This window comes from Rhinatrema bivittatum, chromosome 4 (assembly GCF_901001135.1).
Source record: "Rhinatrema bivittatum chromosome 4, aRhiBiv1.1, whole genome shotgun sequence".
Taxonomy (NCBI): Eukaryota; Metazoa; Chordata; class Amphibia; order Gymnophiona; family Rhinatrematidae; genus Rhinatrema; species Rhinatrema bivittatum.
Window position 1 is genome coordinate 101,154,900 of NC_042618.1, and position 23,750 is coordinate 101,178,649.

A 23,750-nucleotide genomic window follows, 5' to 3' on the forward strand; every position below is an offset into this window, starting at 1 on the left:
GCATCCAGGGATGTGACAGAAATAGTATACTATGGCTGATGGCTGCATGCTCCTTGGTATCCACAGCAAGTGTAGCAGTAGCACTGACAGAAAGGCTGATGCAATAAAATGCATGTAAACAATATGCGACCAAACTGGCACTCATTTTTTGTCGCTTGCACATTCACCTCTCTTGGGCACTTGATGTAATAAGCAAATTAGTGCTTCTCTGTTTCTCCCCATTTACGTAACCTGGATTTTAAATTCAATTGACACCTTCATAATGCAATAGCATTCCTCCAAAAATGAAGATTAAATTTAAAGAGAACTCTGCCGCGTGCATCAGTTTTTAGCAGATTTGGTATTTCTTTAACTCAAGAGCATATAAAGTGTTACATTTTCAAATGCTCACTTTGCATTTACATGTGTAAAATAACTTACACCAGTATATCGGCTGAATCTCCCTACATACATAATGAGCCACCTGGGCATACATACGTATTTCCATAATGTGAACTTTTGTCTGCCCTGAAAGAGGCATTCATGGGGGCATTTCAGAGGTGTGTTTGCAAGCCTTGCAGGTATATTGTTGTAAAAAAAAAAAAAAAAATAGATGCATGTAATGGAACACCATTAACATGTGTGCTTTATGCCAATCTATACTCTAAGGTATGCACACACTTTAATCTGCATCACAAGCCAATATTCAAACACAATGCACAAAGGTATCTTGTGCTTGAAAGTCAGTTGGGATTGTACAGGCTAAAAAGTCTGTGCCCTATTGAAAATTTACTGCCAAGTTATTAACAGCAACCTTGGATCTTGCACACCAGTCCTCAGCCATCAGCTTTGGTCCTTCATCTAAGCAAGCAGAGTTGCTTACCTGTAACAGGTATTCTCCTAGGACACCAGGATGTTAGTCCTCACATATGGGTGACATCATCGGATGGAGCCTGGCATGGAAAACTTATGTCAAACTGGAACTTTGACTAGGCACACTGAGCATGCCCTATTTCATGTGTCTACCAGGGGTCCTGCTTCAGTATTATAACATAGAATTATATAAAATTGAAAATATACAGAGAAATCCAAATCCACAAGGTGGCAGTCATAAGAACATAAGAAATTGCCATGCTGGAACAGACCAAGGGTCCATCAAGCCCAGCATCCTGTTTCCAACAGAGGCTAAACCAGGCCACAAGAACCTGGCAACTACCCAAACACTAAGAAGATCCCATGCTACTGATGCAATTAATAGCAGTGGCTATTCCCTCAGTAAACTTGATTAATAGCAGTTAATGGACTTCTCCTCCAAAAACTTATCCAAACCTTTTTTGAACCCGGCTACACTAACTGTACTAATCACATCCTCTGGCAACAAATTCCAGAGCTTTATTGTGCGTTGAGTGAAAAAGAATTTTCTCCGATTAGTCTTAAATGTGCTACTTGCTAACTTCATGGAATGCCCCCTAGTCCTTCTATTATTTGAAAGTGTAAATAACCGATTCACATCTACTCATTCAAGACCTCTCATGATCTTAAAGATCTCTATCATATCCCCCCTCAGCCATCTCTTCTCCAAGCTGAACAGCCCTAACCTCTTCCATCCCCTTTATCATTTTGGTTGCCCTTCTCTGTACCTTCTCCATCGCAACTCTATCTTTTTTGAGATGCGGCGACCAGAATTGTACACAGAATTCAAGGTACGGTCTCACCATGGAGCGATATAGAGACATTATGACATTTTCCGTTTTATTAACCATTCCCTTCCTAATAATTCCTAACATTGTTTTCTTTTTTGACTGCTGCAGCACACCGAGCCAACGATGTTAAAGTATTATCCACTATGATACCTAGATCTTTTTCCTGGGTGGTAGCTGCTGTCCTAGGAGAACATCTGTTACAGGTAAGTAACTCTGCTTTCTCCTAGGACAGTGATGGCTAACCTATGACACGTGTGTCAGAGGTGACACGCCGAGACGTTTTTGCTGACACGCGCAGCGTTTCATGGACTATTGGGAAATAATTGTTTATCGGCTGTGCCGAGCCGATAACCCAAAAACACAGCCCGACCCTTTAAAATTAGTTTTTTAGTATCCCCCCCCCCCAATGCCCCCGGGCGCAGGGAGGCTCATGCGGCGCAGCGACAGGCAGATGGGCAGGGCCGTGGTGAGGCTCACGTCACCACGGCCTGAAGAAAAAGATTGCGTTTAAACGCGTTGATGCTCCTCCTCCTTCCTGCCTGTGCGGCCCCGGAAGTTGCCGGAGCCGCATGGACAGGAAAGAGGAGGAGCATCAGTGCGTGCAGAAGAGGAGCAGCGCTTACGGGCCGCCGTGAATCCCAAGTCGCAGCGGCCCAAGAAGAGGAAGAGGCCCGGTAGCAGGGCCGCCTCGGCCTGAGAAGATCAGGGCTGCTGCAGAGCCCATCCTGCGGCGACCCACGAAGAGGAGGCCCAGAGGTGAGAGAGAGGCTGAGGGTCTGTAGAGGTGGTGTGTGTGTGTGCGTGTATGAGATGAGTTGAGAGATTGTGTGAGAGTGAGGACCTGAATGTTTGCAGAGACGGCATGTGCATGAGCAAGACAGCATGTGGGAGTGAGAGAGAGCCTGTGTGTGAGAGTCAGAGAGCATGTGCCAGTGAGAGACTGTGTGTATGAATGATTGTATGAGAGAGAGCATGTGACAGTGAGAGCTTGTGTGTGTGAGAGAGAGAGAAATGCATGTGAGAATGAGAACCTGTGTGTTTGAGGGAAGAAGATGGAGAGAAAAGAAACAGAAAAAAGACAATATACAAGGAATTGGCAAAAAAAATAAGAAAGGGAAGGTGGGAAAAAATAAGAAAGGGAAGGTGGGAAAAAAAAGCCTGTGACCAACCAATTAGAAAACTAAGATCAGACAGCATAGGTAAAAAAAAAAAAATTTACTTTTTAGTGATTGGCACATGTAATCTTTGGGAATGTGCAAGATTAGCACTTTCTCTATGCGGATCTCACAATGTACGAGATCAGCATGGAGAAAGTGGAAGCCCACGGGGCCTGCACAGAGGAGGCAGCAGAATGGGCTTCAGTGTCAGTAGCAGCAATCGGCACCTCCCCAATAGCCATGCGGCAGCAGTGACAGTGGCAGCAGAGGAATGAGAGAGGTTCCTGGCAAAAGAGAGGGGGGTCTGCCTTTAGTGTGTGCATGTGTATGAATGGGACTCTGCCTGGGGGTGTATGTGTGTGAATGCATGGGTGCCTGCCTGGGGGTCTGTGTGTGTGAAAATGAATTGGTGCCTGCCTGGAGGATGGAGCGGGAGTGGTGTGAAAATGAATGGGAGCCTGCCTGGGTGTGTGTGTTTGTGTGGGAGCCAGTGAGTGTGAGAGCATGAGTGTGTATGAGAAAATCCAGGGGAGTAAGAGTTTGTGTGTGGGCGGGGGAGGTGTGTGGAGGGGGAGAGAGTGTCTTAGAGCCTGAGAGTGTGTCAGTGTCTATGAGAGCGAGAGGTTATGGTGGATATAAGAGCATGAATGTGTATGTATGTGACAGTGTATGTGTGAGAGAGAATGTACATGTGAGTATGTGTGAGAGAGAGAGGATAACCTCCTAATCCTCGACAATATCAGGGTGCCTGGAAATCAAGAGCTCCCACAGAAGGGGACAGCAGGGGCTTTTTAAAATCCTTATTAGTTTTAATTGAAGATTTAGCCAATGAAATTCAGCAACAAAAAAGTCTCTAAGCAGGTAAGGTAAAGAATTATTTGTTTTTGCTTTATTAATAAATACAGTACATATATTAAAATTATAACTTGTTATTAATTAGCGCTACAAATATCACAAAATTATGGATTTTTCTAGAAGTGACACACCACCCGAGTTATACTCGGTTTTTTTAATGAATTTTGACACACTGAGCTCAAAAGGTTGGCCATCACTGATCTACACCATGATGGTATGTGCCAACTGCACTCAGATGAACTTTAACAGTTGGTTTTCAAGCCAGCCTCCCATAGGTGTAGAAGTAATCAAGCAGTTTTTGTGTAGGGCAAGAGAACGGAGCCAGGGCCTTCTGCTCACACCACACAGAAAACCTCCTCCAGTCCATAGGACTTTCTAATGGAAGGCTTCTTCTGGAAGCCACCAGGACCCAAGACACATCCTCTGAGAGACTGAGCAGCATTCTTACCTAAATTCTTACCTAAAGTAGTTTATCCTTAATCAGGAAGTTGAATTACCAGGATGTTGAATTACCAGTATTTTATCCTAAACTTCACAAGAATCTTCATGAACAAAGTTTGCATTCTTTCAACTGCTGCAGAATATTTCTTTTCTATTTGTCAAGAACAAAGTCCATGAAAACCTCAACCCATCTTTTCGGAAGATGGAAAGAAAGGGTTGCCAGGATTGAAATAAACTTTATCCAACTGGATAAAAAGTTGTATACAATTCTGTTACCATTAACATGTAGAAAGGGTAACCTCTTAAGTTCACAACCCATGACTTAAGGGCAAAGATGACAGAGAAGGGATATGATAAAGGTCTACAAAATCATGAAAGGACTTGAACAGGTTAATGTAAATCAGTTATTTACTCTCTGATAATAGGAGGATTAGGGGGCATGCCATGAAGTTAGCAAGTAGCTCATTTAAAACAAATTGAAGTAAATTCTTTCACTCAGCGCACAGTTAAGCTCCGGAATTCATTGCCAGAGGATGTGGTTACGGTAGTTAGTATAACTGGGTTTAAAAAAGGTTTGGATAAGTTCCTAGAGGAAAATTCTATAAACTATTAATTAATAAGCAATAGTAGCTTGAGATCTATTTAATGTTTGGGTACTTGCCAGGTACTTGTGACTTGGATTGGCCACTATTGGAAACAGGATGATGGGCTTGATCTGACTCAATATGGCATATACTATGTTCTTATGTACAATATCTCCAGCTTTTTTGAGCAGTGTCTCCTTATGAGATTTGAGGGGCGGCCACTTGGTCCTCTTTGGATACATTCGTCAAACACACTGCCTTCACCATGACTATTCCAATCAAGGAGCAGTAGGAATTTCAGTTTTAAATTCTGTCACCAAATAAATCTCTCCTTCCCTCTTCTCAGTAAAAAAATAAAAAAAAAAAATAATAATAATATTCTATAAAGAGGATTGTAACTTTTTTATTGAGCTACAAATGCCCCATGTGGTGCTATTTTATGCGAGTGTCCATGGAGAAATCAAAATTACATACCTGTGACAGGAGGTCTCCGTGAACGAAAGCACAAAACAGCCACACATCCTTGATTTGCTAACCCCGAAGGTGAGATCTCCTTATAACCAGTCTATATATATTTCAGCTAAAAACTTCTGAGGCAATCTAAGACCGTGATTCTGCGCAGCAAATTTCGTACTTGCTCCCAAAATGTTTCTAGAAACTTCAGAGCTAAGAAGATTCTGTTAAGTCCATACTAGTGCTGTAGGTGACGTCACCCAAAATGTGTGGCTACTTTGTGCTTTCGTCAACAGAGAATGCCTGTCACAGGTATGCAATTTTGATTTTTTTATGGACACTCGTACAAAACAGGTCCACAGGTATGTAACTTTAATGTCCCTGTAACAGTGAGCTAGGGTGACCAACTGTGCAGTTTTGAACTAGACAGACTGGTTTTTAAATTAATTGTATGTAGTGTTGGGTTAAAAAGGTAACTGGGAGACTTCCGGCGATGACGTAAGTGGGACGGAAGCTCGGTGTTTGAGCTCCGCAGCCCCCCTCCGAGTTTCCCCAGCAAAACATCCCCAAAAACCGGCAATTTCCCTGCGCTTCTGCTCCGGAGGGCTTCTTTAGGTCCGTGCCCACACCGGAAAGACTTTTTCGAGTGCTGCGGGTGGCTTGTGGCAGAGGCCCACGCGGAGTGGCGGCAAAGCAGGGTCAAAATGGCAACCGCAACAGAGGCCCCTAAAATGCTGGCAGCAATTTCCGAGGAGGTACTTCAGCAGCTCTCCTAAAGTGTCTCTACGGCGCTGGATGCGCGCCCAATTAAAATCCAGGCATCGATGGATGACTTAAAGGACACTCTGGAGGGACAAGCAAAGTGGCTGGACCAGGCAGAACAAGTGCTCTCTGATTATGGGGACTGGCTAGCAGACTCGGAGCGCCACGAGGCCCAACAAAAAGAACTCCTGGATAAGCTGGAGGCCCAAGAGAACAGAGGCCGGCGCAATAATCTCAAAATAATTGGGCTACCAGAATCAGTGCAGGAGGGTGAGCTGATAAACTTCGTGGAAACGTGGCTCTCTGGCAAACTGGGCCTGGTACTACAAGACGATAAGCTGCGCTGCGAGCGGGCTCACCGGGTGGGGTCACTACGCGAGGCACCGGCCAGACCCAGACCATCCTCAAATGGGCACACAAAACTCAGCTGCTCCGCGCCTTCCGCCAGCAACCCTCGGTGGAATATCAAGGCCACAAAATACTGCTCTTCAATGACTTCTCCACAGCTATGGCAGCACAGAGGAAGCAAATGTCGCTGGCCTGTTCAGATCTTCATAAAAGAGGAATACGTTTTGCCCTCCTATACCCGGCAAAGCTGAGGGTGCACCACAACAATCGTGTGCTTTATCTTATGTCAAAGGAGGAAGCTTCATCCTTCCTAGTGAAGCTAGATAATCCTGGAGCAGTATAAGCAATTTTATCTGAACACTCAGTGAAAGGCCACAGCACGTGCAATGTATGTGTGGGAACGAGGACAGGCGGTCTGCAACCCTGTATGGATAGAGTCCACAGTTCAATGCATCCCTGGTCACTGCACATGCTGGAGCTGTTATCGTTGGTTATCACAGTTTCCTGTTTCTGGATTTTCACGGTGCCAGGCCAGATGAACCTTATGGCACAGAGGAGTATATGGACTTGGCCTAGCAGGACTGAACACTATGGTTGCGATACAGGTTACACGGTAGTCTCTCAGCTGGGTGAGCGAGGGGGGTGTGTCGGAGGGGGGTACCTATCTACGTTTGGAAGGTATGGTTCTGGATTGGGAAGGTCCCAGTGCCTCTTGGGGCATGTGTGTAATGTGCATGGGGGTATGGATGTGGTATGCATGGTGGGGGGGAAGGGATGGGGGGTGTGTGTGAGTTGGGAAGGGATGAGGGGGAAGGGGATGGGGACCAGGGAATAATTGCATGGGTATTGGTTTTGCTGGATCCAGGGGCTCAGGCTGGGGAGCCCCAGGACCACTCTGTATTGTGTTTAAAACCAGGGGCTGAGGGCCCTTTGTTTTGGCAATGCACATGTAGTGATCATGGCAATGGTTAAAATCACGTCTCTTAATGTGGATGGTATCCACTCCCCAATAAAGAGGTCCAAATTGCTTTCCATGCTGCGATGCCAGCACTCACAGGTAGCGTTTCTCCAAGAGATGCAGCTTACAGATGTAGAGCATGGGAAACTAAAACGGGATTGGGTGGGGCAGTGCAGTTATTCCTCTTTTTCCGCTTGTAAGCGGGGCATTGCCATTCTCATACACAAACAATTGCCCTTCCTGCTCGGGCGGGTGTGTCATGACAGAAAGGGACAATATGTGGGAGCTGCTAGGGTCCTCTACCAACAACGGGTGGCGTTTTGCAATATATATACCCCAAATGTATATTCCCACGAGTTTTTTTACTGGGTTGGTGGGCATACTGACAAGTTTTCCAGGCCATACCGTGGTGGTAGGGGGGGGGGGGGGGGGGGGGGATTTTAATAGTTGTTAGCAAACAACTTGACTGCAAACCACCCAAGCCCGTCGCTGCCAATGACCCCTACTTAGGCGTAAATTTCCTATGCCAAGAACTCCAACTGCTTGATGTGTAGCGGGTTTTACATCCCAATGAGCTAGATTTTACTTTTTATTCCAACCTGCATCAGTCATACTCCCGCTTGGATTACTTGCTAGTCTCTAGCGATGTTTCCCAGGGTAGTGGATGCCACTATTGGAGTCATTCGTTCTCAGACCATGCTCCGGTGACCCTCACTTTGAAGGGCGATCGGGGACCTCGGGGGGCCCTTTTTCATGGCGCACGCGACCTGAGCTGCTTCTCGATAAACAATTCCACACTTACTTACAGGCTCAGTGGAAGGAGTACTTAGAGCTAAACGCCTCCCCCGAGATCTCTCCAGGACTGCAATGGGAAGCTGGAAAGGCAGTGATGGGCGGCCATATTATAGCCTATGTTGCTAAGGTAAACCGTCAGCGCAATGCAGAAATCTTACGCCTTACGGGAGTGCTCAAAAGGCGCAGCACCAACACATGCCACCGTGTCGCCAGCCGATAAAGGCCTGGTGGAACCAGCACGCGAACCACTTAACTCTCTAATACACCAAAGAGCTTCTAAATCGTTAAAGAATTACCAATGCCAACTATATAAGCACGGTAATAGAGCGAGCAGAATGTTAGACAGTTTAGTGCGGCCCCGAAATCAAAGATTGGTTATTACCGGCATCCGGGGGCGGGACGGAGCAAATAAGACCACAGCGGCGGATATTTCAGCCCAGTTTCTGGAATATTATAAAACGCTGTTTGCCAGTTTCCTGCTCCGGCCGCCACAGAGCGTTTCTTTCAGGGGCTGACTTTGCCGCGCCTGGCTGCGGACCAGCTAGTGGAGCTGAATAAACCTATTAGCGACCGAGATGTATATGCGGTGATACAAGGATTGAAGGTGGGGAAGGCGGCAGGCCAAGATGGGCTAGGGTCCGAATTTTACAAAATTTTGAAATTCTAACTTTTGCCCCCCATGTCCAAGTATTACAATGAGCTGCTTGCTACTAAAGAGCTCCCTGCCGAGGCCAATCGCTAGGTCATTGTGGTCCTGCCAAAAAAGGACAAGGATCCATTGGAGGTTAGCTCGTACCGGCCTATATCCCTGATTTATGTTGATATTAAGATCTTAGCGGCTATACTTGCTGCGCGCTTAAACGGGATTTTACCTGTCTTAATTGACCCCGATCAGACTGGCTTTATTAAAGGGCGACAGGGCGTGCAAAACGTGAGGTGCCTTACTGCGGCCCTTAGCTACCACCCCACGATGGATGTCATGATTTTGAGTTTAGATGCCGAGAAAGCCTTCGACTCCATATCGTGGGAATATCTGTTCTGGGCCATGCGTCAATATGGCTTCTCGGGACCGTTTGTGACATGGCTTGAAGCGCTATATCACAATCCTAGCGCTCGTATTTTGCTGAATGGCGCCCTCGTGGACCCCTTCGACTTACAGTGTGGCGTACGGCAGGGGTGCCCGCTATCCCCACTCTTATTTGTGCTGGCGGTGGAACCCCTAGCCACCCGATTGTGAGGGGAGGAGTTTTGGGGACTCAGCATCGGCAACCACTCCTTAAAAATAGCACTTTTCACCCATGATATTTTGCTGTTCGTGGGACACCCGCGCCACAGTATTCCGGTGATTATCCATATTTTTTAACAGTTCCGGAGTATTGCAGGGCTGAAGATTAAGTTTTCAAAATCTGAAGCCCTTGCATTGGACCCCGGTACGTACAGGGAATTAGGGGTCTGGATCCCCAGAGATTTGGGCCTATTCTATGAATTAAATCTCTCTGCTGTCTTTAGTAAAGTACAGGCACAATTAGTAGCATGGCGACCTCTCCCACTCTCTGTTTGGCAAATGCGCATTGGTAAAAATGGTACTTCTCCCTAAAATTCTTTGGGGCAGATTTTCAAAGGGTTATGCGCATAACCCCTGAAAAGCTGCCCTTTCCACCCCCTGCGTACGCCGAGCCTATTTTGCATGAGTCCCGGGGCTTTCCTGGGGAGCATGCCGGGGGGCGTGTCGCAGCCGGTGCATCATCAGGGTGTTCCGGGGGCAGGGCCACGGGCATGGTTCCGGCCCAGGGGCGTTCTGGGGGCATGGCTGTGGCCTCCGGACCGGAACATGGGGCGCCAACAGCTGGCCAGCGCGGGCAGGCGTAACTTGGGTTAGTTAGGGCTGGGGGGGTGGGTTAGTTAGGGCTGGGGGGTGGGTTAGATAAGGGAAGGGAGGGGAAGGTGGGGGGGGGGGCTGGAAGGAAAGTTTCAGAGCGGCCTCGGAGGGAACGGAGGATGGCTGCGTGGCTTGGCGCACGCAGGCTGCCAATTTTGCGCAGCCTTGTGCGCACCGACCCTGTATTTTATAACATATGTGCGGCAGCGCGCGCATGTTATAAAATCGGGAGTAGATTTGTTCGCGCCGGGTTGCACTAACAAATCTACTCCCGTGCGCACCTTTTAAAATCTACCCCTTTATGTGTTACATATGCTCCCATGTTGGCTTACTGTGAGCGATCTAAGGCACCTGCGATTCTGCATCTCCAAGTTTCTGTGGCGGGGCAAGGCCGTCCATATTAAATATACCACTCTTGAACACCCTCAACAGACGGGGGGGCTGCAGGATGCCAGATTTTCAGCTCTACAATGTCGCCTGTCAGCTGAGATTTGTGGGAGAGTGACTGACATAATTATCGCTATTGTGAGAAGGGGTTAATGAGCAGAATGGTCGCCGCTTTGTTTGTTATATCTCCGATCCTCGCAGCTACGCACCTTGGACTTCCCCAGACAGCTGATGAACCCATGTATTCGCGCCTGGAGGTGGCTGAGGAAACTACAGGGTCTGGCGGGCACCTCATTATTGATGCCACTACTGGGTATCTTGGACTTTCTGCCTGGCCGGGACTGCAGCTGCATCTCTCAACATTGGGCCAGCCGTGGGGTCGTATTCACCTTTCCCTTATATGACAAGCTCACCACTATCTGCAGTCCCTCTCGTGTACAACGGAGGTGGTGGCTGCAGAAACTGACTATACAACTAAAGTCTGCGACGCAGCTTGTCTCAATAACACTGTTGCTGGATGAAAAACCCTGGGACAGGCTCGCAAAGCACGCGTCTTCCTGCAACCACTGGTGCGCCGGTGGTCTACCATCCTGACCTGGCATATAACGGCGGATTATATGTTGAACTGCTTTAAAATTCTGCATGCTAATAACCTGGATGTGGGGCTTCACGAACTACAGTGTCGGATTCTCCACCTGGCCTATTATGACGACGTCCGCCTTTTCAGGATGGGCCTCACTGATTCTCCGTTCTGCATTAAATGTGGCCAGGAGGAGGGATCTTTGCTACACCGTCTCCTGCAATGCCGGATGCTTACACGGTTTTGGGAAACCGCTGGACACCATCACCAGTTGTACCGGTATTACCACACATGCCTCAGGCTGTATTCTGATGACCCATCCTTTTCGTACGCTGCCATCAGGTAATCATTCTAAGGCAAAGTTTGGGCACGAGTCTGGCCTGCTCGCATGCCATGCCACACAGTCGTCGATGTGGGTGGAATTGGCAACATCACCCTCCGCAGCGGCCTGGCACTATAGGATGGCAACGTTTATGCAACTGGAGCGCATAGATTGCACTTCCGGAAGCGGGTTAAAACGTACGAGGAGTGCTGGCAGGCATGTTTTGCATTGCTACCCAAGGAGTTACAATACAAACTGGACTGTTGGAAAATGGTTACACTATCTTATGGGATTGAATTCCCTGGTCTCGGGGGGGGGGGGGGGGGGGGGGGGGGGTAGGAGGGAGGGGGGCTGCTGCTGTTTGTTTGGGGCTGCTTGTCTGATTGCATGGGGTGGGCAACCGGGTTGAATGTGGATGCTGTGATGTGTATGGTTGGGATGTAAGCAGGGGATGAGTCTAGTATTTAGGATGATAGGTTGGGTGAGTGGGGGGTTACTAAAAAAGAGGAAAAGCAGGGACTGCATTATATGTGTTCGACTGATCGGTTTGTGTTTTTGTTAGTTTGACATACATTTGTTGTGACATGCCCTTGTTGGAACTGACTGTACTATACCGTTCTGTCTGGCACATGGATGCATATTCTTGCTGTTAATAAAAACTATTTTGACAAAAAAAAAAAAAAAAAGAGGTAACTGGACACTCTAATTTCTGGTCACTGACACAGATCCATCCCCAACCCAGCATTAAGGAGAGTGGATGAACAGCAGACTCCAATTTGCCCATGCATAGTATGCCAAAGGAGGAAAGCATCCAGCATGCTTGCCAGTCATTTCAATCCCCTGGGCATGAGAGGCAGATGCTTCCATCAATCAGACACAATGCCATGCAGTCAATGACAGGTGGTACAGGCCAGGATGGGGAGATCATGTGTCGGATTGTTGGGGATTAATGAAACTGGAATCCCCGGTATAAACATATGCACAGCCAGAAGAGGAAGAAAAAGTATGGCAGGCTGTAGAGACCCAGGGCAATGCTATGTCAGCCTTGTACATTTCTTGCTTGCTTGCTTCTAGGTGCCATGCAAGTGAATCTTGTATGGGTAGACCTGGCCTAAATGAAGGAGAGAGAGCATGTACTTGTTTATGTGTATGTTTGTGTGTGTGTAAGAGCATGAGTATGTATATGAGTGGGAGAGCACTTATTTGTATGAGAGAGAATATGTGTGTGAGGAAGACAGCATAAATAGTAGGAACTAGTAGGAACTGGAGGGTACTGAGGATGGTTGCAGGGCAGGTTCAGTAGAAACAAATGTATATAAAAGAGGGGGAAGGGCAGTGCCCCCCTCCTCAGTGTCCAGTCCAGGTCTTTAGAAAAGTTGGCCACCCTACAATGAACCCGAGGGTACATGTGGCCGCACGCTTTGCAGGAAGAGCAGTCGTAGTCCGGTCCCAGGCACAGAAGGTGGAAAGTGTATTGATCTCTACTGGCCATCCTCTCTGGGGCATTAGGCGCTGGGCTTGAAAGGGCAGCCGCCTTTTCTGAAACGGCTGTGCTCAGAAATTAAAGCAATGGCAAAAACACAGAGAGAAGTACCAACCATTTGTGAAGGCGGACTAAATGAGACTGAAGGAGAATGGGCAAGGCTCGTGCAGGGGCTGTTGGTGTGAATCTACCGTGCATGCTCACGAGAGCGCTAGAAGATTCAACTTGAGATCAGTACCCGACTCGGCGTCGTCAGATGACGTCATCCAGTAGCGTGATGATTGACCCCCTTGTGACCACATACCTCTTCCCCTTCCGAGCAGCGCAAGCTGCAGCAACCGTCGTCTCCTGCAAATCTCTTGTTCCCGCAGTCCCTGATTGGCTACTGCGAGTGAGTCGTCATACTGCGACTGCTGGCAAAGTTGCCTGGCTGAGGCAATGAAAAAAAGATGCCAGCAACAAAGAGGGCTGCTAACGCTCAGCCGACCATTTGCCCAGTCAAAATCTAGTTCAACCTGCACAATAAAAAAAATTACCACGCGGTGGTGGGGGGAAGTTGCCCATTTGGCCAGGAAATATCTCAGTCTAGCAACACGCGCATAAAGACACGTCTTCTTGTTTGCGTCAACCCTCTAAAACTGTTATTTAAGTGTGCCCTGTGGGTGTGGTGTAGTTTGTGAGCTTGCGGAAGTGATGTCATACATTTTCAAACTGCAGCGGAGGCGGGCTTAGAGAGTAGCTGGTGTGGAAGGTATATGTTAGCATCTTTTGTCGTTATGCGATTTTACATTTTTTTTTTAATTTTCGTTATATCTTGGCCGATAGGGATTGATAATTCTTGCCCGTTCCCTTTCTTGGATTGTGTCTGCGGAGGCACATAACCGTGGCAGTCTTTGGAATTCGAGCACTTGGTGTATGTCCTAGGGGGTCAGTAACGGCGCTTTCTTGGACACATTGGACAGTTAAGAGAACATCTCAGCAATAAAATCATTCCGTCATGTCTTGTGATTGGGGCTGTTAAATTAGTGTTAAAGAATGTATTGTGGCTACCGTGGTAGTTCACTTGGATGTGCAGAAATAATTAATAGATAAGTTGTAAGGGATAGCTTTTTATTGGACTCGATTTCTACAACCGACTAACTGTCCACTTATCCTGCCGCCTTCAAGTTAGTGAGGAGTTTACTGTCACCGTCTCCTATGTTAACTTCCCCCCCCCCCCCCATCTCTTTTTAGCCTTTGAGTTACAGTGGCATATGCGGGCAACTTAAGACCTATGTGATTATTTAAACCCAGTGTAACTGCACCATTTCTTCACTGACCCGATGAAAGGAATTTGACTCTTGACAGTCACAACATATTGAGTGAGTTCAGTAAGAAAGTATCACCTCTGGCTTGTTTGCTGGCCTTTCTTTTTGCATGGTTAAAAGTAAAGCTTATAAGGCAACCTAACAAAATGCTGGGCATGTGAGCAACAGAATGATTCCACTTTGCTCCTGGGAATAGGCAGAAATCTTAATCCCCCATGTTTTCTAGCCAAGCAGCACCTAAGGCTGGTCGATAGTTTGCAGCTTTCAATTTTTTTTCTTGTAAACATAATGTATTTTGTTTTGCCCGATAGTGCCAGCAGATATAGGGAGTGCTCCCTGCCCTTGGGAATATGCTTTCAATTTGTTCTGCTGTGGTTGCATTTCACTTCTAGGTGTCTTCTCGGAGGTGCACTCCCAGATCAGTTTTTTCTTTTAGTTTTCTGTTGCTAAAAGTAACTGCGTGAAAGCAAGGTTGGAAGCACAAAAATATTGGGGTTATATCTTTTTTTAAATTCAGCTGTTTAAAGGGTTTGCCGAAGTGGATGATAGTTATGTGCAGGAAAGGCATTAAGGAAGTAAAAGGACTCTGGCCTGCAGTTGCTCTATTAAGAGCTCACTTGGGCCAAAGCTGCTTGCTTCAATGAGCATATCCATGCTACATTAGTGAAGTAAATTAAACCTATGCTTAAATCAACTTTAAGTTCTTTTTGCCTCATAATATGCATATAAACATTTAGACATCTAAATCTTAAACTTTGCAATTCAGGATTTTTGTAGGTTACAGCCATTTTCTCTAGCTCTTTGAAACCATGTTAATCTGACACAGGGAAGCTATTAACTTTACAAATTTTATATTGAACAAAACATTTCTAGCTACCAAGACCATCTTTTGCAAAGTATTTATCTCCTCCCCAAAACACTTTTCATTCTTCCATCTGACTTCCTCTCCCCCCCCCCCCCCCCAAAGGACCAGCCCTCTATCACTTTATCAGCGTTAATAGTATCTACTGATAGTACTGGCAAAACACAAATCAGTTGATAGTTTAATTATTCACACTTCCTTATTTTGTTTTAATGGCTACAATTTGTGGGCTTAATTTGTGCTTAAAATCTGTGGCCCTGTGGCTAGCTTATATCTAAGTCTTAAGGTAAACCTGAGGAAGACTGAAGTCTTCTGCATGTCAAGAGGAGGGAGGTCCTTAAAAAAAAAACAAACTGCCAGAGTTAAGGGAATTCAGATTATGCCAAAAAGCTGTGTGTGCATTTAGGGATGATATTGGATACATTCATTGATGGTTAAATCTTTGTTCTAGGACTTTAGGAAATATATGAAATTCTTTTTGTACTTTAAGATAGCATCACTGTAACCATGTTCATAAATGTTTATCTGCTTTTATGAGAGCTTAGTGCATTAACTACAGAGACTGTTCCATTCAGTTACAAGTTTTGTTGGTGATCATTCCTATTGTACCACTCCAGTTCTTCAGGACTCCCTGGAGTGGGCTGTGATGGAAAGATCAAAAATCCCAGTCTACAGTCAACAAGGACCAATCCAGTCTGGTAACAACTGTGTAACATGTAAGTTGTCCAATACCATGTGTAGTATTTTTACCCTATCTTCATTTTACCATCTTCAATGGATTTCCTAATTGTTACAGCATGATTTAATTGCATTAGCATGTGCTATGGCTTTTGAGCCAGAAAGATTGTTCTTCTTTACCAAGGAGTATTATTATAGCAATTCTTAAGAGACTTCAGTTTGTGCAAAATATAGCTGCTCAAATGTTTACAGGGATCAAAAAATGGAGCTTTATTTTAAAAAGATTTGTATACTGCTCAAGACCAGGTTCAAAGCGGTTAAAACATAAAATGCCATAAAAATGACACGCATCCTATGAAATGAATGTATTTATTAATTGCCTCATACCAAAAGGCCAAAGCGATGAAATAGATATTTACATAAAATGATGACACATACAATAATACAAACAAAATAAAGATACATAAAGCAATTAAAATTATTTTCCTAGCGTGTAGCAGATGGACTCAGGACCAATGGGTATAGTGTACTCCTGTTAGTAGTTGGAGAAGGATCAGATTTCAATCTGACGTCAGCTCCTAGTACATATACCCCTGCAGGAAGTGCAGCTCTTCAGTATTTTCCATCTCCATAGCAGTTAGGGAATATCTGCACGCTCTCGCAGCGTTTGAACCAAATCGAAAGGGGAAAACCTACCTGAAGACTAGCTTCGCTCTCCTGTGGGGATACCCTTGGGTCCCTCCCCCAGTTGAGATTTCCATGGTCCCTCAGAGGTGAGCCTCGGTCCGGCGGCCGAATCACGGCGAGGACCTAGCCCCCGATCCTCGGGCGCGGCTGAGAGGCAGCGGGTGCACCCCTTGAGCACGGCGTGAAGGTATTGGCCCTCTCCCCCCGCAGCCGGAGACTGCCCGGAATGAAACCGGGAAGCGCCGAAGACAAGGTAAGCTGGAAATCTGCTGTTTGAATCCGGTCTCCGAGGATCGAGGAGGAGCACAGGTCACTGATCGGAACAAGTGCCACCGGGTTGATTCGCCCTAGCAGGGCCAGGCCTCGGCTATTTCCAAGGGTCTGCCCACGTGGAGACTCTCCAAGGAGGACGCCATATTACCCACATGCTCGCAGTCGCCATCTTGGCCCTATTTGCCACGCCGCCCGCCATTCGATCCGAACGCACAAATTGAGCTAAGCGCACAAAATCCTTGTGTGCATAAACTTACGCGCATATAAAACCTTGCGCGCATAAGTTGCACGCACAGAGCCGGGCGCATATCTACGGCTAGGCGCATATCTGCGCGCACATCTCAGGTGCGCTGGAGTGCACAAGAGCTTACGCGTCCACAGACATGGCACCTCCAGAAACAGGAATAAAAGCTCAAGGCCTCTGCCCTGCATGCCACATCAGAGCCACACAGAGCAAGGAGGCCGACGCCCTGTGCGCACACTGTGAAGAGGCCCTGCGAGATCCAGGTCAGGGCCAGTCCCACCGAGGGCCCAGTGCTAGTTCCTCAGGGGGTACCCCGGACCTAGCAGGCCCCAGTGGGTACCCCTCACAGACGGGGACCCCCAGAGAACCTGCATACCTCAACTTAGACCCAGCGTCGATATCTTGGGTGGAGTTATTCAAGGAGATTCACGCCTTTGTCAAGATGAAAACTGCACCTCTGGCTGATTAGCCACATGCTCCACCGGAGGGCCCTCATGCCCCAGGACCCTCGAGGCCTAGGCACAGGCTCCCACCACCCAGAAGCCCCGCCTAAAGGGACACGGATTTCTCCGAAGAGGAAGTTGAGCCCCTGGAAGAGGGGGAACTTCCCTCTGTGACAGAACCACACCGAACCATGAGACGCTTCTTCACAAAGGATGAGCTCCCGGACCTCGTATCCCAATGTCTAACGGAACTCACTATCCCGGGCCAAGGCACCTAGAGCGAACCCCCTGCTGGAGGGCTTTCGCCAGACGTCTCGCCATTTTCCTCTCTTAGAGGCGGCACAACAGCTAATTGACCTGGAATGGAATGCCCCGGTGTCCACATTCAAAGGGGGACGAGCCTTGTCAGCCATGTACCCCCTGGACCCAGCGACCAAGGAGCTTCTGGCATGCCCTAGAGTGGACGCCATGGTATGTGCGGTCTCCAAGCGCACTACCATCTCAGTGGAGGGAGGAGCGGCGCTCAAGGATGCACATGACCAGTGCCTGGAAGCCATCCTAAAACGGTCATTTGAAGTTGCAGCCATGTCACTGCAGATTGCGGCCTGCTGCACCGTGGTGACACGTGCCTGCCTATCACAAGCCAGAAACAACACTCGGGAGAAGACATGGAACCAGCAGTATCATTCCTCACTGACTCTGCCTCCGATCTAGTGCGCACAGCAGCCAGAGGAGTGTCGTCCGCAGTGGCGGCCAGGAGATAACTCTGGCTTCGAAGTTGGTCGGCTGACGCCTCTTCCAAGACGCGCCTCGAGGATGCCCTTCAAAGGATCCCTCCTGTTCGGCAGCGAACCAGAGAAACTGGCCAACAAATGGGGCGACTCCCCGTTACCACGCCTGCCGGAAGACAAGACGAAGAGAAGTCAGCGTCCCTTCCACAGGTCTGCCAGGGGCAGAAGCTCGCAGCGCTTCAACCCTTACAAGAGCAACTGTCAAGCACCCCGCCCTACAGGCAGGAACCAGTCCTTTCGGACCAAGCACAACAAGAGGGGAGCCAGCTCGGGGACAGGCCCCAGCCGTGCCCCACAATGAGAATCAGCTGACCCATCCAAGGGAAGAAGCCATAGGGGGCAGACTAGCCCTATTCTACTGTAGATGGGTCGAGATAACTTCGGACAAGTGGGCCCTAGCCATCATTCGGGAGGGGTACTACCTGGATTTCCTTTGAACCCCTCCGGACAGGTTCGTGGAATCCCCCTGCCACGACCTCCTCGAGGGTGGAAGTGGAAGCTACTCTATCCAGACTTCTGGCCCTTGAGGCCATAACCCCGGTGCCTACACAGGAAATGAATACTGGACATTACTCCATCTACTTTGTCGTACCCAAGAAAGAGGGTACATTCAGGCCTATCCTGGACCTCAAGTCGGTCAACCACCACCTAAAGATCCCCCGCTTCCGCATGGAAACCCTACGATCCGTCATACGCACAATACAACCAGGAGAGTTCCTCACATCCCTGGATCTTTCGGAGGCCTACTTACACATCCCAATTCATCAGGAGCACCAGCACTACCTATGCTTCAAAGTCCTGGATCGTCACTACCAGTTCCAGGCACTACCCTTCGGGTTAGCCACAGCACCACAGACGTTCACCAAGGTGATTGTAGTGGTGGCGGCAACACTGAGGAAGGAAGGAAGGAATCCTCCTTCACCCTTACCTAGACGATTGGCTGATCAGGGCAAAGTCACCGGAGAAAAGCCACCAGCAGAGTCATAACACTAATGGAAAGCCTAGGATGGGTGGTCAACACAAACAAACGTTCCCTACAGCCCTCACAGTCACTGGAATACCTAGGAGTCCGATTCGACACCAAGGAAGACAAGGTCAGCTTGACCCCCACAAGGAGATCAAAACTGCGGAACCGGCTGCAGACCTTGCTGAGCGTTCCTCGTCCCACAGCATGGGACTACCTGCAAGTCCTCGGACTGATGGCATCCACACTGGAAGTGGTGCCATGGGCGCGAGCCCACATGATGCCCCTACAACGCTCATTTCTATCGCGGTGGAGCCCACGGTCCCAGAACTACACCGTATGTCTACCACTCCCGGGCAGAATCCGGACCCAGCTACGGTGGTGGCTGCAGACCAGCCACATGAGCTGGGGATCAAGACTATCCTCCCCAACTTGGACCCTGCTCACCACAGATGCCAGTCTACACGGATGGGGAGCACACTGCGAAGAGTTAATCGCCCAAGGACGGTGGAACGCAGAAGAGGCGGGATGGAACATCAACTGCCTAGAAGCGCGGGCAGTCAGACTAGCCTGCTTGCGGTTCACCCACAGACTCAGAGACAAAGTGGTCAGGGTGATGTCGGACAACACCACGACTGTGGCCTACATCAACCGACAGGGCGGAACCAGAAGCTAACAGGTGTCCCTAGAAATAGACCTCCTGATGGCGTGGGCGGAAGCAAATCTCCAGGAGATCTCCGCCGTCCACATCAGCGGGAAAGACATCACGGCAGACTTCCTCAGCAGGAAAAGTCTAAACCCAGGAGAATGGAAGCTGTCGTCCATAGCCTTCCAGATGATAGTGAATCGGTGGGGGACCCCAGACATGGACCTTCTAGCAAGCAGATCCAACACTCAAATTCCCAGATACTTCAGCCGCAGGCGGGATCTGCAGTCCCAGGGGATCGATGCCCTGGTACAGATCTGGCCACGGGACCCTGCTATACGCCTTCCTGCCGTGGCCCTTGCTGGGAGCAATCATAGACAAGATACAGCGACACAGGGGTCTAGTTCTTCTGGTGGCTCCAGATTGGCCAAGAAGACCCTGGTACGCAGACATGAGAAGACTACTGGCAGGGAATCCACTACCCCTGCCCCCACACAGAGACCTACTACAGCAAGGTCCGATACTTCACGAGGACCCAGCTCAATTCTCTCTTACGGTCTGGCCATTGAGAGGGCCCGCCTGAGAGAGAGCAGATACTCGGGGGCGGTAATAGATACTAGAGAGTTTGAGGCCTGGTGCGAAGACCACAACGTCAAGCTACGCTCCTCCAATGTCCTGTGATCCTGGAATTCTTACAGAATGGACTACAAGAAGGGTCTGTCCCTCAACTCCATCAAGGTACAAGTGGCAGCATTGTCATGCTATGGCTCCGGGAGCGAGGGCAACAGCATAGCCTTGCACCCAGATGTATCATGCTTCCTGAAAGGAGTCAAACACATCCACCCACCACTAAAGTGGCCAGTACCTCTATGGAACCTCAACCTTGTCTTGGAGTTCCTAGCGGATCCGCCTTCAGACCCCTCCAAGGCCTGTCCCTCGGTCTGTTAACCTTAAAGACGGTGTTCTTGCTGGCCATGTGTTCGGCCCGCCGCATCTCATAACTACAAGCACTGTCCTGCCGTGAACCATTCTTCAGACTCACCCCGGGGTCCATCCAACTACACACGGTGCCCTCCTTCCTCCCCAAAGTGGTCTCACACTTCCTCCTTAATCAAACCATCTCACTACCAACGATGGATGGCTTGAAGAATTCGGAAGAAGCCCGTAGTCTACGCCACCTCAACATCGCCAGACTCCTATCCAGATACCTGGAAATGACGGAACCAGTACGAAAGAAGGACCACCTTTTCGTCCTTCACAGCGGAAAGAGGCAAGGAGAAGCGGCCTCACGGGCAATCATTGTCCGCTGGATCAAAGAAATCAAGGCGGCCTACGTAGAAGCTGGAAAACCTCCACCTCTACAGGTCAAGGCCCATTCTACCAGAGCCCAGGCGGTATCCTGGACAGAAACTAGAATGTTGTCACCTGCCAAGATCTGCAGGGCGGCAACGTGGTCCTCCATCCATACCTTCTTCAGATTCTACCGACTGGATGTGCAGACTCAGGAGGACACAGCATTTGCAAGGGCAATTCTAAGTGGACCACGGGCAGCCTCCCGCCCGGTTCGGGAGTAGCTTTTATATATCCCATTGGTCCTGAGTCCATCTGCTACACGCTAGGAAATGGAGAAATTACTTACCTGATAATTTCGTTTTCCTTAGTGTAGACAGATGGACTCAGCATCCCACCCTTGGCTGCCAATATTCATGGTTTTTTGTTAATGAATCAAGGGTAAACCATGTTTTCATCTACCTAGGGCATCCACCCTGCCGGGTGTTGACGCTTTCCAGTTGAGTACACTGGCGGTATCCAGCTATAGTCAATCAACCAGTTCAAGTTAATCATGTTTTAAACGTTCTAACAAGTTATGAAGTTATTTAAGCTAATCATATTAAGTTAATCATCAGTCAGTCACACATATATCCACAATGCTTTTCAAGGAGAATACTGAAGAGCTGCACTTCCTGCAGGGGTATATGTACTAGGAGCCGACATCAGATTGAAATCTGATCCGTCTCCAACTGCTAACAGGAGTACACTATACCCATTGGTCCTTAGTCCATCTGTCTACACTAAGGAAAACAAAATTAGCACGTAAGTAACTTCTCCATTAAGTCATCCGTCTGAAGTGCCATAAGAAAGTTATCAAAAAAAATCTTCTAGAAGGCTTGTTGCAGAAAAAACTCTTAAGCATTTTCTTGAACAGCTTGCTGCAAGGATTCAATCTCAGGTCAACTGGTAGGGAGTTCAATATTGTTGGAGCTCCTACAGAAAAAAATTGAGTCTCTAGTAGAAGAAAGACAAGCAAGTTTAACTGAGGGAATGTCTTAACAGGCCTAGCTGAGACAAACTGAGCACTCTAGATGGTTTATGCACTTTAATAAAGCATTTGCCCAAGAGCAAGTATTTGGATTCAGCAATTTGGTGTTAAGCATACTGACTTTGAAGGTGATGCATTGTTTTAATAGGCAACCAATTTAAATCCCTTAGAATTGGTGTAATGTGCTGATTGTTTTGTGCCAGTAAGAAGACAAGCCGAAGAGGTTGTAGGGTAGAGATTGGTAGTCTTAGATATATAAGCTATTGTAATAGTCACAGGAAAAATGATGGCTTGTATTACTATTTGGAAATCAGCAGGAATTAGTAACTTTTTTAAACCTGCAAGTACTCTTAAGCTTATAAAAACCTGACCGAATTACTGCTTTAATTTGAGGCTTAAAGGAAAGCTTGTCAAGTAAATATGCCTACATTCTTGATAGTCAAATGGGTCAAAAAGACAACTACCCAGAGAAATGGGAGGATAAGTCTTAACAAAGTAAGGTTGTTTTATGACCAAAAATTCAGTTGTGGACATATTCAAAGACAACTTATTGTGGTGCAGCCAAGACTGAATCGATGAAATAAAATTTGTAAATGGTCTAACGTTTCTTTCCAAGGTGAACGAATACAAATGAAAAATTGTATATTGGCGTAGATCTTGTAACAGTCACATGTTGTGGCAAGCAATTTAGCAATTGGGGATAAATTTAGCCGAACTAGAAAATATACAGAGAAGGGAAACGAGTGATAAAGGAGATGGAGTGGTTCCCTTATGAAGAAAGTCTAAACATATTGTGACCTTCACCTTGGTGAACAAGAAGATGAGGATAACCTACATGGATGGCAGTTAATACCTTGGAACACCTTGCTGGACAGACTAGATGGACCATTATGGTCTTTATCTTCCGTCATTTACCATGAGGACAAGAACAAAAGCAAACGCCTCTCCCCTCGATTACCTAGGGGCAGAGGATCACAGTGTTTCAGACCCTACAAGAGTACATATCAAGCCCCTCGCCCCGCAGGCAGGGGCCAGTCCTTCAGAACAAACACAACGAGGGGAGCCGGCTCTGGCACAGGCCCCAGCCACACCCCACAATGAGAATCAGCCGACTCATCCACAGGAAGAAGCCATAGGGGGCAGACTTGCCCTGTTCTACCAGATACAAAGAAGGACAACCAAAATAAAGGAAATGGAATGGCTTCACTATGAGGAAAGGTTAAAGGTTAGAGTTCTTTAACTTGGAGAAGACAGCTGAGGCTGGATATGATAAAGGTCTATAAAATCATGAGTGGAATAGAACAGGAAAATGTGAATTGATTTACTCTTTCAAATGCAAAAACTAGGGGATGCTCCATGAAGATAAGTAGCACATTTAAAACAAATCTGAGAATGTTTTCACTAAATGCACAATTCAGCTGTGGAATTCATTGCAGGAGAATGTGGTAAAGCAGTTAGAATAACTGGGTTTAAAAAAAGGTTTGGACAAGTTCATGGAAGTCCATAAACTTATTAACCAGGTAGACTTGGGGAAAAGCTACTATTTTTACCCAGGTGTTAGCAGCGTGGATCAATTTATTGTTTTGCCTCCTGCCAGCTAATTGTGATCTGTATTGGCCACTTTCGGAAACAGGGTACTAGGCTTGATGGACCCTCTGTCTCACCCAGTATGGCAATTTTGTTCTTATGTAAGCACAGAAGATACTTAATTGTGGGGAAATGAAGACAAAGTTGTCTATTTAAGTAGGGCCTGTGGTATTACAATAGGAAGGTAAAATCAGCAGAATAAAGATGAACCTTAACTGCTAAATGCATGTTTGTGGTCCCGGGACTGTGGAGCCACCATTGC

The 23,750-nt window shown here is 47.6% G+C and overlaps 1 protein-coding gene across 6 annotated transcripts in view; it reads left to right on the forward strand.

Moving 5' to 3' along the window:
* The first annotated feature begins 13,242 nt into the window (after positions 1–13,242).
* LOC115090003 overlaps positions 13,243–23,750 on the forward strand; it is a 74,338-nt gene continuing 63,830 nt past the window's right edge. For 2 of the 6 annotated variants that reach the window (XM_029598534.1, XM_029598537.1), the window contains exons 1-2: positions 13,472–13,613; positions 15,473–15,571. In XM_029598534.1, the coding sequence (XP_029454394.1) occupies positions 15,502–15,571 (70 nt within the window). In that variant the 5' untranslated portion in view covers positions 13,472–13,613; positions 15,473–15,501. Of the gene's footprint in view, positions 13,438–13,471; positions 13,614–13,919; positions 14,048–15,472; positions 15,572–23,750 lie in introns of those variants that run through there. The other 4 variants (XM_029598535.1, XM_029598538.1, XM_029598536.1 and 1 more) reach the window with 3 other exon arrangements.